The sequence below is a fragment of the Panthera leo genome, chromosome B1, assembly GCF_018350215.1.
Source record: "Panthera leo isolate Ple1 chromosome B1, P.leo_Ple1_pat1.1, whole genome shotgun sequence".
In the NCBI taxonomy this organism is placed as follows: Eukaryota; Metazoa; Chordata; class Mammalia; order Carnivora; family Felidae; genus Panthera; species Panthera leo.
Genome location: NC_056682.1, coordinates 34,512,268 through 34,530,494, shown reverse-complemented (window position 1 = coordinate 34,530,494; position 18,227 = coordinate 34,512,268). Strand labels below are relative to the sequence as shown.

The 18,227-nt window shown below is 50.9% G+C and overlaps 1 protein-coding gene across 13 annotated transcripts in view; it reads left to right on the top strand.

Annotated features, from left to right (window-relative positions):
• SLC25A37 (solute carrier family 25 member 37) overlaps positions 1-17,030 on the top strand; it is a 39,616-nt gene extending 22,586 nt beyond the window's left edge. For 5 of the 13 annotated variants that reach the window (XM_042934544.1, XM_042934551.1, XM_042934549.1 and 2 more), the window contains 3 exons: positions 11,459-11,687; positions 13,726-13,782; positions 15,845-17,030. In XM_042934544.1, coding sequence (XP_042790478.1) covers positions 11,459-11,687; positions 13,726-13,782; positions 15,845-16,365 — 807 coding nt within the window. In that variant the 3' untranslated portion in view covers positions 16,366-17,030. The other 8 variants (XM_042934548.1, XM_042934546.1, XM_042934555.1 and 5 more) reach the window with 8 other exon arrangements.
• The last annotated feature ends 1,197 nt before the right edge of the window (positions 17,031-18,227 follow it).

The following is an 18,227-nucleotide window of genomic DNA, read 5'->3' as shown; positions in this document are numbered from 1 at the left end:
CAGGGCTGGGTCTGGGAGTGTTGGCCAGTCCTGGCACAGTGCTGACCAGCTCTGGGAGCTTGGGCAAATCCCATAACTGTTTCCTAGTTAGGGAAAACTAAGTGGAGGTTGGGGGATAGGTGGGTGTTAGAACTCTGAAATCAAACAAAAGCCCACAGGGAGCCCCACCACGCAAGGCCACAATGGTGGAGCGGCCAGGGCTGAAGGAGCGAGCAGGGACCAGAATGGTCGTGTGGAGAATCAGTGGCCACATCCTGTTCTTCTGCACCCAGGTCGTCCTGGTGCCATGGGGTGGCTTTGTGTTCTTCTAGGGTACTTCCATGTGGATTCTTGCATTAAATTTGTTCTTTGATGTGGCGTTAGGGTGCTTCAGCGAGTTTACCTCTATACGAGGAAAATAAAACACTTTTGAGAATGAGGCGTTCCTTCAGTTCTGCCTCTGACATCTTGTCCTTACTTGTAGGTGGGGTGTTTATAAGCCGATGACATAGACAAGGCTGCTGAGTCAGGGAGGCCCCGGGGAGGCCAGGGAATAGCAGTGAATTAAATTCTTCTCTGAAAACGGCCTGAACTTTGGAATATTCAGTCTTAGCCTTTGAATACTGAGAGAGCGCCAGGCTTTCATCCATCCAGATGCCCCTCCTGGCCACAACCTGGGCGGGCAAATGGTTCAAGCTCTTTTTGAGTGACAACAGGTTCGTATTGAATGAGCCCCTATTACCCTGTTCCCCTTGGAATCAGCGGCCAGGCTGATGGCCAGCGATGGGAAACAGGGAAGCTATGTGAACTCCATGTGATTGGGCTTGTGACTGTCTATAAGCTGGCAGGCTGGACACAGATCCCTCAGGAGCATCGTGGTCTTAAGCAGTGAAGATTTAGGTGACTTTGACATAGTCAGGGTACTATTCCCTCTTCAAAGAGGTCGGACACATAAGGACTAGTATACATTTATGACTTAGCATGACAGGAGAAACAGAGCACATCAGAGACAGGAAGGTAGTCAGAGATCACCTGTGATCCCTACTGTCCACCCCCCAGGGAGAGGTCGTGTGGCCTCCTGGTTCAGAGCATGGCTTTGGAGCCAATCTGCCTGGCTTCCATTCCTGTGTGTACTCTGTGACCTTGGAGCAAGTTGCTTATCCCCTCTGTGCCTCAGTTTCCTTGTTTGTAAAATGGAGATAGTTGTTGGTATGACTTTTATTACTATAATTATCTTGTGAATAGAGGCTTGGGGGCTCAGAGAAGCCAGCTGACTTGTTGAAGGCCACCGTAGTCCTTAATATCAGGTGTAGGACTAGAACGCAGGACCCTGGGCCCCTGCTCGTCTTGCTAGGGTCACCAATCCCGTCTGTGAACTCCGAGCCCTGTTACCTGGAATCTTGGGAATTTTCCCACGTGTAGGGCAGAAATAATTTAATCCTTTGGGCTGGCCGCAAACTGGATGTTTTGAGTATTTCCTGGGTATATTGGGTCTGAGCCAGGCATGGATTCTCTCATCCCTGCCTCCATCTGCTGGAGAGTTTTCTAGAGAAGGGCAGGAGTGACCAGGGTCAGCTCCTAGGATGAAGGGATGTGGGAATGCGGTGCGCTGCTGCCAGTGGGTGTGAGGTGGCCTTGTGGTGGCCTTGCCTGTGGCCGTGGCTTTGGAGAGAGCAGAGAGAGGCCAGCCTGTGATGAGACCTGGTAGGGAGGGCTTCCGTTGCCTGGGCCTGATCCCTGCTCCGGCTGTGAGAGACCTCATCTGTACTGCTTACTGCGTGCCTCTCCGTAGCTGCCGTCACGTGCAATACGTAACCGTGGAAAACACTTGACTGTAAAGTAAATTCCAAGCTCCTGAGCAAGCCGTTCCCATCGTCCAGTCCCAACCTGCCTTTCTCTCAGCAAACGTTTATTGATTGTCTAGCGCCCAGCCACCCTCCTGAGTCCAGAGCGACCTCTCCACCTGCACCTTACCTCTGCATTTACCCTTGAACATAGCCTTGGGCCATACCTTCCCGTTTCCCAGAGCTACCCGCACAGTCGCGTCCCCCGTGGGCAGAATTGTTCACTTCCTCTCCCTGCCCTGTTTGCCTTTTATTTTTCAATCAAAGTAGCACATGCACGAAGTCAAAAAGTCAAATCATAATACAAGGGATCGTAAAGACAGCTCCATTTTTTTTTTTTTTTTTAGCAGTTGAGGTACCGTTCTTCTCTCTAGGTACAGGTCCCATGGCCCCTCTTGGGCCACCCTTTCTGAGTTGGATGTGCTGCTCTGGGGTCTGACTCCTCACTGTGGCCTGTTCTCAGGAGAAGTGCTGTGGCTCCTTCCCTGGAAGGCCAAGGAACTTGGTTTTGGTGGTCTTGGTGGAATTTGTATTTTCTACTGAATACTGAGTCATTTTATCCCTAGAAACAGCAGTGACCCCGAAGCACACCCCTCATGGGCCCTGAAGGTTTCAGGATTTCGTCTGGCGAGTATGAATGAGAGATGTCTCAAACGCTCCGCAGGCCAGGCTCCACACTTTAGAGGCAGTAGGTAACCAGGAACGTTGGCATATGGCTGTTCTGAAAACGGGCCTCCTGTGGGGCGTAAGCCAAAAGGAAGAGCGGCCGCCTTGCTGGTTTGTTGTCTTGTGTGTGTGTGTGTGTGTGTGTGTGTGTGAGAGAGAGAGAGAGAGAGAGAGAGAGAGAGAGAGAGAGAGAGAGAGAGAGAGACTGCTCCCTCCCCGCCTCCCCTGAGCATCGGGGTGGCCTGGAGCTGAGGGGAGTCTGGACCTTCCCATAGGGGCGGCAGGGAAATGGATGCAGACGCGTGTTCCTACCCACTCTCATCTCTCCGCCTCGTCTTGGTACCGCTCTTCTGACCGATGGCACAATGAACTAGCCCTTTTTCTTGCTCTAAAATGCTGGTTCTCACCAGGGGCTTTCGGAAGGTATGTGCCTGGAACTCCCCATCACCACGCCACCACATGCTTCTTTCTCCTTCCCCCCTCCCCCCCTTTTATCTGGGGGGAAGGGAGAGGGAGGCAAGGACTTCTTTGAAGGAGTCATTTTTCTCCTGCTGGTTCCTAAACTTGAAGAAGATCAAGGGGACGGACGCCTGGGTGGCTCAGTCGGTTGGGCATCCGGCTTCGGCTCAGGTCATGATTTCGTGGTCCGTGGGTTCGAGCCCCGCGTGGGGCTGTGTGCTGATGGCTCAGAACCTGGAACCTGGTTCAGATGCTGTGTCTCCCTCTCTCTGTCTGCCCCTCCCCTGCTCATGCCCTGTCTCTTTCTCTCTCTTAAAAATGAAAAACGTTAAAAATTTTTTTAAGAGGATCAAGCTTTCCTTTTGATTAACAAAAGAGAGAGATAAGGTATATTCTCTTCGTGTGGACACCTTTGCCAGTTTGGGAGATTTAAAAAGACATGATTTGGAATCTTGAACTGGAGAATAAACTTCGATGTGCCTCTGCTTGTCACAAACAGCGTGGTTCTCTGTAAAGCATTTCCCACAGTGCTCTGTTCCTGGTTAGTGTGTGCGTGGGAATGGTACTGAGTGTCATCCTCATGTCTCATTTTTGTTACGATTTCGACTGTTTTTCAAAGGGCCGGGGCACAATCGTCCGTCTTCTGTGTCAAACAAGGAAGGACGACGTTCCGAGTTGGGACCCAGATTCTGAGTCGGAACGCCGGCAGTCTTGAACTCAAGAGTGCTGAAGGTTTTACTGTGTGTGCACGGTTCTCCTTGATGTGGTTTGGGTTTCTTCTCTGTTGTGCGTGCCTCCTAAGGATTCTGGCAGGTGAGGATAGGACTCTCTAGGCCCTTGATGAGGTCCGTGGCTTCATTCCGGAAGGCAGTTCTTTCCCGACAAAGCACTGTGCCAAAAAGGCCTCTCTCTCTCTCCCGGCTGCCCGCGGGGATCTGTGTGCCTGCATGGGAGGAGGCTCCTGGCCTGACACTCTCTGCCCTGTGTGGTTGTGGACGGGAAGCTGGAGTGGCATCAGCGGGCCCCAGTGCAGGGGGTACACAGTGCCATAGATGGGCAGGGGGTGCCAGTGGGAGAGATTTGGGCCTTGGGCCGGAGGGTGAGGCTGTGCACCTGTGGCAGGCTGGCTGTGCGGCTTGGAAGATAGGGAGGGGGCTGCAGTTGGGACCTGCAGTCTGGCCTAGGCATTTCCCTGTGTTCTACTTAGTGACTGTCCATGCAACTTGGGAAAAGTTGGCGCATGGGATAGAGTTAAATTTACGGGTTTGATTGCTGATTCTGCAACAGACACCGGGTGTCAGACGCTATTACTATTTGGCATTTTCCTGGCATTCAGTGGGTGCCTGAACTGAATTTCCTTTCTCTGGGAAAAGTCTGGAACAGAGACCCCTGCGTAGCCTTTTGGGGCGCAGCCCTGGTCTGGGCATTGTGCCCACCGTTGTGCTGTGGTGTTCACACCATGAACTTGGGAGCCCCTCACATGCCCGTTGCTGCGGTGTCTCTGCACCTGCCTCAAAGTAGGAGCTTGACAGAAGCTTTTGAATGGATGATGGGTAGATTTCGCATTATCTTCTACTGATCCTGAAAGTGTATGTTTTTCGATGCAGGCGTTTTTTATATTATTACTTCTTTCTTCCTTTCTTCCTTTCTTCCTTTCTCTTTCTTCCTTCCTTCCTCCCTCCCTCTTTCTTTCTTTCTTTCTTTCTTTCTTTCTTTCTTTCTTTCTTTCTTTCTTTCTTTCTTTCCTTCTTTCTTTCTTGTTAAAGTAAGCTCTGTGCCCAGTGTGGGTCTTGAACCCAGGACCCTGAGATCAAGGGTCACATGCTCTACCACCTGAGCCCCCCAGGGGCCCCCCACTTGTTCTTTATTGTTGAGAAATACCGAGAAAGGAGGACTTGGAATCCAGGGCAGGTGGGAAGGAGGACTCGGAATCTGGGGCAGGTGGGAAGGAGGACTTGGAATCCGGGGCAGGTGGGAGGACAGTGGCCGAGTGATGCTACAGGTCCTTGGGTTGGGCCGTCCTCTGCAGGAAACCCAGGGAGGGCAGAGGTCTCCCTGCCAGGCCCAGCTTGCCCCCTTCGCTTTTCTTGCTGGGTGCCAGCTTCCTGTCTGAAAAGGCAGGTGCTGAGCTCCGTGTGCCCTCTGCCCAGGGCCCCTGCAGCTCCTGTCATATGATCCTGTGAGTTCACCTGGGGCAGAGCACACATTTTCCGCTCTCTCTCCACCTGCCTCCTCTCAAGAAGAGAACAGGCCAACAAGGCAGGCTCGTCCTGATTTGTCTTATTAGGGGGGTAGTTGGGGCAAGGGGCTTGACTCGCTCCATTCTGGCCTTTCCGGAAGCGTATGGAGCCGGTTTAATGCAAATACAGACTTTGTGTCATTGGTATGGAGTCTGATCTAGAATTGCCCTTCTAGAGCTCCGGGACGCTTGCTCAGGTCACACAGTGAGTGGCAGAACCAGGCCAGAGACCCAGGTCTCCTGATTTCTGGCTGGGGTGCTGGAGTAACAGGCCCAGAGGCTCATCGGACTCTTTTTCCTTGCTGCTCCCCTCTCAGGCCTGTCTTCCACCGTACTCCTGCCAGCCACTCTGGGCTTGGGCCCCCGGGGGTCCTGCCGACCCCCGGATCAGATCTCTGTGCTTCCTGCTTCCAGGGCCCCCACCAGCTACAGCTGTTTTCTCAACGTGTGTTCCCCAAGATGGAACTGGTTATTCTGCGAGATAAGGTTTCTGTTGCCCAAGACAAACGTTTAAGAAGTGCCTTGCGGAACAGAATCCACTGGCCGCTTTCCTGAAGGACTTCCCAGAGCCTTTAATCTGCTCATATGCATTCTGAACTTCCAAGGGTGTGGAGAATTAAAATGCGCGGGATGGGGATTTATTATAAAGAAAGGGAGAGCCTCGCAGCCAGGCCTGAGCAGGAACTGAAACCCGGGGCAGGAAAGGCAGTTGGTGAAATTCTCCGTCTCCGTCTTCTTGCTTTGTTTTGGTTGCGTTTTTTTAATCTCTGCCCTTTCTCTGTGGATCCTACAGCATTCATTTTCCTTCTCTCCACCCTCACACCCTGACTTAAGACAACATTGCGGTGAAACACATGTGACAGACAGTGAAAGTACCATCCTGACCATTTCTAAGCGTATACAGTTCACTGGCATTAAAGTACGTTCGCACAAGCGTGTACATCTTGCAAAAGTGAAACGCTGTGCCCGTTGAACAACCCCCTTCCCCTCCCCCCCCCACCGCCCCTGGCAACCACCATTCTACTTTCTGTTTCTATGGTTTTGACAAGTCCAGGTACCTCCTGTTATGTGGAATCATACAGTATTTTGTGTGTGTGTGTGTGTGTGTGTGTGTGTGTGTGTGTGTGAGAGAGAGAGAGAGAGAGAGAGAGAGAGAGAGAGAGAGACAGGCTTATTTCCCTCAGCATTAATGGAGCCAGTGTCAGGAATGTCCTTCCCTTTTAAGGCTGAGTCCTGTTCCGTTGTCTGTGTGGACCCCTTGTTTATCCATCCATCCATCGAGGGGCGCTTGGGTTGTCTCCACTCACCCCCAACTTCTCCTCTGGTCCCCAGGAAGCTAAAACAGTACCTGGCTCTCAGTTGTACATTTTACAAGTAGAGTCACTGAAGAAGAAAGAGAGTCTACACTGGTGGTCGCCCCCACTCTGGCCACTGCCTGGCCACCTTGGCTTCCGTCAGCCTCCCTTGTGAGGGGGCTCCGGAGACCATACTGGTGCACGCTGGCCACTCCTCCCTCTTCCCTGAGCTCCCTCGTGGCACCCGGACGGTCAGTATGGGTCATTCTCCCCTCATCTCCCACGTTCCTAGTTATTTTTTTTAAGTTTATTTTCGAGAGGGGTGGGGTGCACACGAGCGGGAGAAGGGGAGAGAGAGAGGGAGACACAGAATCCGAAGCAGGCTCCAGGCTCCGAGCTGTCAGCACAGAGCTCGACACGGGGCTCAAACCTGCGAACCGTGAGATCGTGACCTGAGCCGAAGTCAGACGTTTAACCGACTGAGCCACCCCCAGGCGTCCCTTGCATTCTTTGTTATTGACTTCCCCGTCAGCTTTTCCTCTCTGCATCCTGGTGCCCGTCGAGGGTACCCGACGAAGGTGCCGTAGGACTGAGGTGGCCCTGGCCCGGAACTTGGCCACGGTGAGCCCAGAGAGGCCTTGACCGGGTCCTCCGCCATGCTCAGGGGCCACTTGTCTCTGTCCCAAGTATGTGTCATTAAACGTGGCCCTTTTGAGTAGACCCCTGGGCCCCGGGGACAGAGAAGTCTACTGCTTGAGCAGACATACCCAGTTGCCCTTTTCTTTTCCACAGGGGGTGGTGCATTTTGGTTCAGTACTGCTTCCTCAGCTGCCTCGCCCCCTTAAAAAGGGAGAGGGGAGAAATCAACCTCGAATTTCCCTTGTAAGTCCACGAGGGCTGGCCTCTGTGAGTGGCTTTGTAAGGAAGGAACCTTCCCGACATCATCGTGTATGGAAAGGGTGGATGGGAGAAGGGACGGTCACGGTTGCCTGCCAACCTGGGCTGGGTCTTTCCCACAGTTACCTCACCCCGTCTGCCAACAGCTCCCCGGAGGATTATCCCACGCCCCAACATTAAGGAACCCGCTTGAGGTCCCAGAGCTGGAGTTCAGACCAACAATGTCACATTGGCTGGCCCTGAAGCTTCCTGCCTCTGCTCCCCTCTGTACACACTGCCTCCCCAGCCCCCCCCCCCTCCTCACTTAACCCAAGTGCCTGCCTTTCCACCGAGGCGGGACACAGAATGTTTCTAGAAAGTGCTGAGGTTGAGTGGGCCCTTTATTTAGTGGTTCTCCAAACTGAGTGATGATCAGAATCATCTGGGGAGTTAAAAAAAAAAAAGTTTTGCATCAGTGTATTGGAGTGGTGCCCGGAAAGACATTTTAAAACATTTCCTGGTGATTCTGGTAATCAGTCACTATTCTGACCCTGTCCTGCATTTTCCAGTTGAGGACACTGAGGACCAGAAGATGAGATGCCATAGCCAAGGCCACTTGGCCCCATTGGAGCCCGTGTCAAACCCAGAATCCAGCCTCTCAGCTCCTCCCTCTGGGTCCTGTGTGTTTCTCACACTGCCACCCCCGCTTATAAGGGGCTACCCACTAGGACCCAAGGAGCTTCACCATAGGCTAGCCTTGCTGCCCAAGGCCAGAAATTAGGAGTGGTGGTGGGGGAAGGGGGAGAATGGACTTCTAGAGTCCATGCCCAAGGACCTCTCCTCTGGGTGTGGGAGTGACAGGAGCCACCCTTTATTGACAGGCCCCTGGGACTGGCTGCTTCTGGTCTGCCTGTGGCTCAACAGATCACACCTGGGCTTGAGAAATGCAGCAAAATGAGGGCTTGTTATCAATAGGGAAAGGATGGGAGCACCTGGGTGGCTCAGTCGGTTGAGTGTCTGACTCTTGATTTTGACTCAATTCAGGATTTCAGGGTTCACGGGATCGAGCCATGTGTTGGGCTCCACGCTGAGTGTGGCGCTTGCTTGGGATTCATTCTCTCTTTCTCTTTCTCTCTGTCCTCCCTCTGCCCCTCTCCCCAACTTGTGCTGCCCCCCCCATCTAAAATTAAAAAAGGAAAAAAAAAAAAAACAGGGAATAGGGAACGGATGATAGGAGGAAAAGGTAACTCCAGGAAAGCTACTCATGTTTTAGGGGGAAGTGAAATAAGCAACATATCCCATTGCCCCAGTTGGTACCCTTACTTGCACACATTTGTTTGTTCATCCATTTGTTCAACAAATATTTATTGGGCCCCCAGTGTGAGTTAGACACCAGAATAGGTGTTGTAGTTATCCTGTAAGACAGACGCAGCACCCCCCTCCATGGAGCTTAGACGTCTGCAGGTTATATACTAGAATCGTATTACGTAGCCTCTTGGTGCCTCCTTTGTTATTAACAGTAATGATGGTCCTAGATCTCTAATTTTCTTAACCATTCTGTCAGAAGAGGAAACTAAAGCTTGGAGAGGTTAACCATCTTGCCCAGGGTCACACGGAAGTGATAGAATCTGAATTCCATCCCTGTTCTCTCTATACCACCTCCTGCATTGTACTCCAGCTTTTTATCAGGGGCAGTGATAAGGAAAAGCCAGGGAGAATGCAAAGCTTTCTTTGCTCTAGAACGTGAGCGATTTCAAGTGTCTTTTAGAATTTAAAAGATAACCTGTGTTGTCCTTGGAGAAGCAGTGCTGCCCCCTCCGGAGTAAACGCTTTGCATATTCCGAGCCAGGTGGAGTATTCACCCCTGCGAGTCAGGTGCCCTCTTGGTTGACAAGTGTGTGTTTCTTCCCCTGCTCTTGTTTGCTTATCATGTATCCTCCATCATTAAGCCTCTTCAGATACTATTGGGAACATGTCAGAATAGGAAACAAACAGAAAGGCACAGGGACACTGACCCCGTCCATTCCCACCCGGCACTCCCCTGGAGTGTGGGCCCCAGTGTCCAGCAGCGGCTCTGGCTGGGCCAGGGGGTATTTTCACTGGGCTAAAGTGGTGCATTTTTGATAAAGCTAAATTTAATTTAAAGAACAGTTTTATGATTAGAGGTAGTCTTTGTTTTTGTTTCTGTTTTCTTTAAGCATTAAAAATGTCTTTTCTGGTGGAGAATAATCCTAATAGAGGGCAGTGGTGATTGCCACTCACATCATTACTGTTTGATGTCCTTTCTTGGCAAAATGAAAAGTTGCCCACGATGTGCCCATTTTCTTTGTGGTTTTTACTAAGCTGGTGAAATCTGAAAATTACTATGAATTTGAAAAATTTTTCTATTTTTAAGTTTTAAAATAAAAATTTTATTGATTTATGTTTTAAAATCCAAGTGTAATTAACACACAGTGTTATGTTAGTTTCAGGTGTACCGTATAATGAGTCACCCCTTCCACACATTACTCAATGCCCAGCACGATAAGCGCACCACTTAATCCCCATCACTTACTTCGCCCATCCCTCCGCCCACCTGCCCTCTGGTGAACACACCAGCTTGTTCTTTATAGTTAAGAGCCTGTTTTTTTGTTTCTCTGGTTTTCTTTTCTTTGTTCCTTCGTTTGTTTCTTAAATACTACATATGAGTGTTAATTTAGATCATTGGTTTTCACGCTGTTCCTCTGAGCCCTTGAGTTGCTGGGTGGGGAGGTAGGGGTGTCTCTGCCTCGGAGTTGAGACATGGGCCCAGGGCCCTTCACCCCATTCTCAGTTAGAGAAATTCTTCAGTTTTACGTGTTAGGTTTGGGCACGATTTTGCTTGGTGTGGTAGAAGGATATCCATGCTAATGACTGGAGACCCTTTCCTCTAGGCTGTGTGTGTGTTAAGGGGAGTGGAGGAAGGCGTGCTGTTTGTTGCTTTTGCAGGACTCAGGCAGGGTGGGTCTTTCACCTGGGAGATACTGGGTTCTCCAGAGAGACCAAGCCATAAGAGCGATGGTGGGGAGAGTGTGTGTGTGTATGTGGAAAGAATTGGCTCATGTGATTATGGAGGCTTGGGGAATCGAAATCTGCAAGGCAGGCCAGCTGGAGATTCAGGGAAGAGCTCCAGTCCAGAGACTTTCTGGAGGCAGAATTCTTTCTTCCTTGGGGGACAACAGGTTGTTTTTTCTTCTTCGGGCTTTCAACTGATTAGATGAGGCCCACCATATTACAGAGGGTAATCTGTTTTGCTCAGTCTGATTTAATGGTTTCAATGTTAATCACACCTAAGAAATGCCTCCATAGCGTCATCTAGAGTACTGTTTGCTATAGTTGGAGCCAGTGTGGGTACTGTGGTCTTGCTACATGGACGTGTAGATTAATTGTCACACCTACGCAAGTGCCCAGGAAATCTGAAGGGATAACAAAAATGGGAGAAAGCCGAGCTTCTGCCTCAAGGAGGCAAGGCTATACACAGGAAGAGATTATGAACAAGACCATTTATATTTAAGTGCTAACTTCAGAAGACAAAATGTGAAGTGCATTTAGAGGAGATGTGGGATGAAGCCCAGAGGGCCCCTGGGAGATTCCTGTTTGGGGCTGAACAGCAGGAGCATTCAGACCATGGAGGTCCCAGATAAGTGAGGACACAGGCTTTAGGACCAGAGTGGGAACCACAGGATAATAATACTTCCATTTGACTAGGTCTCTGAGTTAAGGGTTTCGTATACATGATTTCATTTGACGTTAGCCAGAATCCTGTTTTTTGTTTTTTGTTTTTTTTTTTAATTGGGGGTCCCGAGGCCCAGAGAGGTTAAGGGATTCCTCAGGGGTCACACAGCTTGCCATCTGCGTCTTCCCAATCCTGCCCCCCCAACCATTTCCCCCTTTGCTGGGCATAACGAAATCCACGTGTGTATGTGAAGGCGGAAGGAGGGAATAAGTGTGTTCTTCGCCGAGAAATCCTGTGGAACTCTGAAAATGGGCCGTTTTCTCTCACTCTCCCCGCCCCGGGTCTTCTTTTTCCTCTTCACCGTCCTTGTTAACTTCCACCGTTTTGTTTTCTCGCCCTCCCCTAGACACGAATGCAGAGTTTGAATCCAGATCCCAAAGCACAGTACACCAGCGTCTACGGAGCCCTCAAGAAAATCATTCGGACTGAAGGCTTCTGGAGGCCCCTGCGAGGCCTCAACGTGATGGTGATGGGTGCGGGGCCGGCCCACGCCATGTATTTTGCCTGCTACGAAAACATGAAAAGGACTTTAAATGCCGCTTTCCACCACCAAGGAAACAGCCACCTAGCCAACGGTATTTTGAAAGCGTTTGTCTGGAAGTTAGAGAGCTCTCTCCTTCAACAGACCCTTCCCCAGGGCTCTCCTCCCTGTGACCCAGCAGCCTGACGCCTCATCTCCGCCATGCTTGCTTATGAATAAAGAACTCTAGAGTCGTGTGTGCGCACACACCCAAACACATGCACACACGCACACACACATGCACACGCTTTTTCTGTTCCCCTCCTTCGCTTTCTAAAGCCTGGGGGCAGTCGGTGACAGAGGTGTTTCAGTTTTCATTGTTGTGTGGGTTTTTCCATTTTGTTTTGGTTTTTTTTTTGTTTGTTTTGTTTTTTTTTGTTTTTGTTTTTTTTAAACACGCAAAAGCACTTAATGATCAGATCTAGGAAAAAAAAAAAACCCTGACTAGAAACAAAACTTTTCAATACTGGATTCCAAAAAAAAAAAAAAAAGTTATCTGGACAGCTTCTTTGAGACTATTTAAAAAACTGGTTCAACAGGTCTCTACAACGTCAAGATCTAACTAAGCTTTAAAAGGTCAAGAAGTTTTATGGCTGACAAAGGATTTGCGGCAGCACAGGCGACCTTTCCCACCTTAAGCTTCTGGGGATTTGGGAATTTCACCCCCATTCTCTTCCGTTGGTCTCAGTGGCATCTCTGTGGAGGAGGAGTTTTCTTTTTGTTGTTTTGAGGGCAAGAGGCGGGCGGGGGCTCGAGTTGGTACGGGGCTCCTACACAGCCGTGTTTTCCCGGGCCCAGCTCAGCGGCTCTTTTCACCTCTCCTGTGGGTTTGGCTTTTGTCGGGTTTCGTTTGGTTGGGGAAGGGGACTGCGGAGAGCAGCCTAAGGTGTACTTTAACAGAATTCGTGTTTCGACAGTGGACAGGTAGAGTGACCAGCGGCCAACCTTTCCCCTTCTCGTTTTGTTCTACTGAGAGTGCCCCATCAGCAAACCCTGGTAATAACAACCCCCCCCCCCCCCCCGGCTGGTTTGCAGACATTCGTTTCGCTTTTTAAAAATGGGCCCCTGGTTGCATTTATTAAGACAGGCACTGAGGGCCTCACACTGATGCCGTCCCTGGGTCCGTGGCCTTGGGGTTCGACTTCTGCTGCAACTGCCTTGTGTAATGTTTAGTCCCTTGGTCACTGAGCCCCGTGGCGGTGGTTTGATGCAACACAGTTCTGCCCAGCGCTGTTACGGCTTCGCTGCGACGTATGCCGTGGTTGCATTTGACCTTTCTGGTGGTGATTGTAAGTGTGGGCGGAGGGGGAAGGGGGCTGTGTATGCATTTCTGAAGCGTTATCCCGCTATTTCTCATTCCTCCCACCTTTGGGTGCTCGTCTTAATTGGCTGGGCAGTGGCACCTGCCTGGGGAGGAAACCCAGAGCCAAAAGCAAAGTTCCAGGCCCCAATCAGACTTGGGAAGTGCCTGGTTCTTGAAGCCAGGCCAGGTGAGAGCCTCGGATGGGGTCTGTCGTCCCTGAGGCAAGTCCTCGCTTTGCCAACTAACCCTGGAAATCTGCCGCATGCAGATCTTCCTGATGCCTGCTTCCCCTGCCTGTTTTCTTGAAAACACCTGGATTTGATTAAGGATTTTTTTAAAAAAATGTCTTTTCTGACTTCTTCTCCCCTCTTAGCTGTGTACATAATACCATTCCCTTTGATGGCTCCGGCTCAAGGGCAGAGGGAGTTAGTCTGTAGACAAAGGTGAGGGACAGGGGAGAATTAAAATCTGGACAGTTTTCCGCTGGAGAAAGCCACAAAGTGTGGTTTCCGGGTACCATCCAACATCAGCGGGTCTAGCCTTTCCGAGCATTGACTACAGATCTGCAAGATGAAAATGTGGGTACCTGTGCCTGTGTTACCTTCTCCCCATTTCCCCCAACAGCTCGATCGTTACTTTATGTCTTTAAGAGTCTGTGCTCACCTGGGTGGAGCTGGTTGTAGATTTTGCTTCTTAGAAAGCGGTGCAGGGTTCCATCTGATTGTAGGTTCCAGGAACTTCCTCAGAACACCTGGTCCCTGAGGGTAATTTTCTGGAGTTTGTTTTGCAGGGATAGCTGGGAGTATGGCCACCCTGCTCCACGATGCGGTAATGAATCCAGCAGAAGGTAATGCTTCATGGTCCCAGGGAATGGCAGAAGGGGATGTGCAAAGGGGCAGGAAAAAAAGGTGGTGGTGGGGACAGAAGGTCGGGCAAGGGGACTTCCAGCCTCCAGTCAGAATAAGTAGGAGAATTCTTTACCATGTTAGCAAAGGCCTTGAAAAGAGGCAAGCATTTGAGCCTATGGTGTTCCTCTTAAACAGAGCTACTGGGACTGTGATCCGTGGACCATGTTAGGAATGCCAATTCTAGTCCCATCCCAGACCTGCTAAATCAGAATCTCTGGGGGTATAGACAGAGTCTGTTTTTTTAATTTTTTAAGTTAAAAAATTTTGTTTGAGAGAGAGCGACAGAGCATGAGGTGGGGAGGAGGAGAGAGGGGGAGACACAGAATCTGAAGCAGGCTCCAGGCTGCTGCTCTGAGCTGTCAGCACGGAGCCCGACATGGGGCCCAAACCCACAAACCGTGAGATCATGACCTGAGCTGAAGTCAGGCCCTCAACTGACTGAGCCACCCAGGCACCCCAGAGAATCTGTCTTAACAAGCTCCCTGGGCAATCCTTTTGCACTCCTCTAAAACCTGTGTGTACGTGTATGTGTGCACGTGCGCACACACACACACACACACACACACACACACACCCTCTGGCCCTTGTTAACCTTTATTAACCCTAGGCAAATTTAAGGGGAACCCATCAAAGGTCATCATGCGGGCTTTGGTTCAATTTACTTTTTTAAAAGAGATTTGAAATTATTATGGACACTTTGAAACGTAACACAAGTGTAGAGAGAAGAGTGTTAGGAACGACCACGTGCACATCACTCTACTTGTGAATTAACCTTTGGCCATCTTGTCTTAGCCAACTCCTCCCACATTATCTTTTTTTTATTTTGAATTTTGGGAGCACTATAAAACTATGAAACAGTTGTCAGCTGTGGAGACTTGAGCCCTTACCGACTCGGGTCCGCACAGCGAGGAGATTTGGGACCTGGTATTGGGCCACTTCTCAGCTGGGCTGTTCTCTGTGTGACATGTATGAGTCTCTCCACCTTTCCCCCCATCTGGAAATGGTCCCTTGCCAGAAGGGAAAAATCAGAGGTAAAATGTCAGCCTTTCACGTCTTGTGTTCCGAGTTTGTCTGTTTTTGTCTCTTAAGGTTGAAATTTCTTATTTGCTCTCTGCTGCCTCCCATGCCCGGGGCAGACAGGGACTCCTTGTTCTGACCTTCAGGGACTTGATGGGTCAGACTGGGAGGTGGGCTTCTGTTTTTATGTGTTTAAGGCAGTGTGGACAGGGACCTGGTCAGTGACCGGTTAACTAGACCATGTCATCCCGGCAAGAATTTTCTTTCTACTTTTAAAGGGGGAACAAGTGAGGTTCAGCACCCTCTCTCCTCTTTGACATAATGGTTTAAGGACTTCATTTCTTTCAAAGTAAAGCCAGCACACTGTATGTGTTCATTTGGTGGTGCGTGGGGGGCTATTCAGACCCTTAGGCCTGAGGGACCACAGCTGGCCCTCATTGGCCTCATCCTTTGAACCAGCAGCTGCCCGGGTCTTCACTGGACTTTGTCATTGAATTTGGGCTGACATAATTCCAGTGTGTCTTCCAAGAGCGCTGTGACACACGGAAGCTAGAAACGCTGAGTCCGGACCACATACAGAGAATAAAGGACAGGACGCGGGAGCAGCCGGGAGGGAGGAGGGCGGAGAGGCCGGGGGGCAGGGTTAGGTTTTGTGGTGGGTGTGATGCTGGAGGCCCGCGGGCTCTGGGGGGATCAGATCAGTGAATCTAGTCTGAAGTGGCTGCCTCGTTTGGGGACCACCCTGAATAGGATTCAGGCGGGAGAAACCAGGCGCTGGGGCCTGGGGCCACCTTTGGAAATGGGGAGTGCCTGGAGCTGGCTCTGGGTCCTCAGGCTGGGGGCCGCGTGTGTGCTAGCTCTCCGGGACCTGTTACCAGTGTGTCTAAACTTGCTTGTTTCTCTTTATGGCCTGGCTTCCCATTTCACTGCGACCTGGGGTGGGGCCGATCCCAACCCATTGCCTGCCCGCGGCCCCGACCACAGTCGTGAAGCAGCGCATGCAGATGTACAACTCGCCACACCGGTCGGCCCTCAGCTGCGTCTGGACGGTGTGGAGGACCGAGGGCGTGGGGGCCTTCTACCGGAGCTACACCACTCAGCTGACCATGAACATTCCCTTCCAGTCCATCCACTTCATCACCTACGAGTTCCTGCAGGAGCAGGTCAACCCTCACCGGGGCTACAACCCGCAGTCCCACATCATCTCAGGCGGGCTGGCCGGGGCCCTCGCCGCAGCCGCCACCACCCCCCTGGACGTCTGCAAGACCCTCCTCAACACGCAGGAGAACATGGCCCTCAACCTGGCCAACATCAGCGGCCGGCTGTCGGGCATGGCCAACGCCTTCCGGATGGTGTACCAGCTCAATGGCCTGCCCGGCTACTTCAAGGGCATGCAGGCCCGCGTCATCTACCAGATGCCCTCCACTGCCATTTCCTGGTCCGTCTATGAGTTCTTCAAGTACTTCCTCACCAAGCACAAGCTGGAGAATCGAACTCCATACTAAAGGAATGGGCTGTGGGCAGTGGTTCCAGAATCTTTTATTTTTAAAAGGCTTTCCCTGCCTGCCTCCGTTCCCTTGTCCTCGCACCGAGCTGATTTTGGCGGGGTGTTTGCAGGATGGGCCCTCCGCTCCCCTGATGCCTTAGAGGGAGGGGACAGCCGCTTACCGGAAGGCCGTCCGCAGGGACATCCGAGGTGGTAGGTGGGGAAAGACTGGAAGGGAAGCGAGAAATGGCTTTTTGTCTCCCTTCCTCTGGCAAGAATGTAGCTTTTCTGCCTCACTGTAGCAGTCTCCTGCCCTAGGCTCGCAGTTCGCAGGAGAGGGGAGAAAATGTGCAGTGACTGAAAACATTAAAGAAAAAAAAGAGAGAGAGAGTTCTGTATATAAAAGTTCCAGCACACAGTATAAAATAGGTGGATAATGTTTATCCTTTATTTTTCTACGTAGACGTTTTTGGATTTGTGTGTGTGCCTGTGCGTGTGTACAGATAGGTGTTACAGCTGGGACTATGAAGCTGTTTTTAAAAAAAATAGAGGGCTGAAGGCTTCCATCGGGTTAAGTTAAAAAGGCACCAAAGTGGTAAATTGCTGAATGCGGCCTAAAATTGTGCGGAGCCCCCCAGATGGAAGTTTCACTTGAATGTAAAATAATAAAGTTTATATTTTGAATTTCTCTTTTCATGGGGGAAAAAGGTACGTGGAAAATGAAATCATGAGCTATTACTTCCAGCTACTTTTTTTTTTTTCTCCTTTTGTTCAGTCAGTCACCTTTGTGCTAAAAATTCCAGGACCAAAGATCTGGCCCTGGGCACTTTGTCTTGCTGTATGCACGCACGCATGCGTATATAATGGTGGCACATATATAATGTGGCACGGTCACACTGGAGGTCCGTGGTCCCCAGTAGGGTTAGGATGACTAGTCTTAACACCTACTGAGACCATTCCCTTCCTTGTGGTGAGTGACGGGAACGCCTCTCTGGGCCAGCACTCGGTAGCTCTTGAAATGCCAACGTTTTACTTGTTGGGCGGGCAGCTGGGATAAATCCTACCCCCTATTCCTGGGACTTCTTTCTGCTTCAGCCTTTAACTGGCACTTCAGATACTCTTGTCTGTGTGTGTGTTGGCTAAATCTGCTTCCTGGTGCCATTTTAGGGATTTTTAAAAACATTGCAAGTATGTCTATGGTATTTGTTCATCCCTCCGCCACCCTTAGTTCACCTGTCACAGAGCCTCTCACCTCACAGTGACAGAGGCCAGGCGCTCGGGCTGAGCCCAGCTGCTGAAGTGAGGCCCGGAATCTAATGCACAAGTCAAGATGCCTCTCTAGAACTATCTTCAGCCTCATTTAGTCTGCATCAGCTGAGAACTCGAGGCCTCACTGCCTTGTTTTCTGAAATGGCGCATCTGAGCCAGATTATCACTAAGAAAGTGCAACCTTGTTTCCTGCACCCACGCCCTTTGCCAGCCCTCTCCAAGGGAAGACTGCAATTGCCTTGTAGAGCCCTTTAAAAATGAGCAGGAGGCACGTGTATGTTCAGCCTTCACCCTGTTGCCCCTCACCTTCGTAGTGCATCTCGCTGAGGCTCAGACCGAGGCCCCTTTGGAGGCTCTTATTCCTGCCGAGAAGTCAGGGACAGTTTTCCTCTGGAGACGCTGCACACTGCCTCCAGGGGTAATTTTGAGGTCAGGGACAGGGGAGTGCCCTGTCAGGGAGCTCCCACTTGTGCCCCATGAACAGGACTGTGTTCCCAGCCTGGGAGGGCCCCGCTGCTGACCTGTCCACTTTGGAGTTAGCCCCCCACCCCCACCCCCACCCCACACCAGTTGGAAACCAGCTGCAGCAAGCCTGTGCCCCACCTGTGGGTG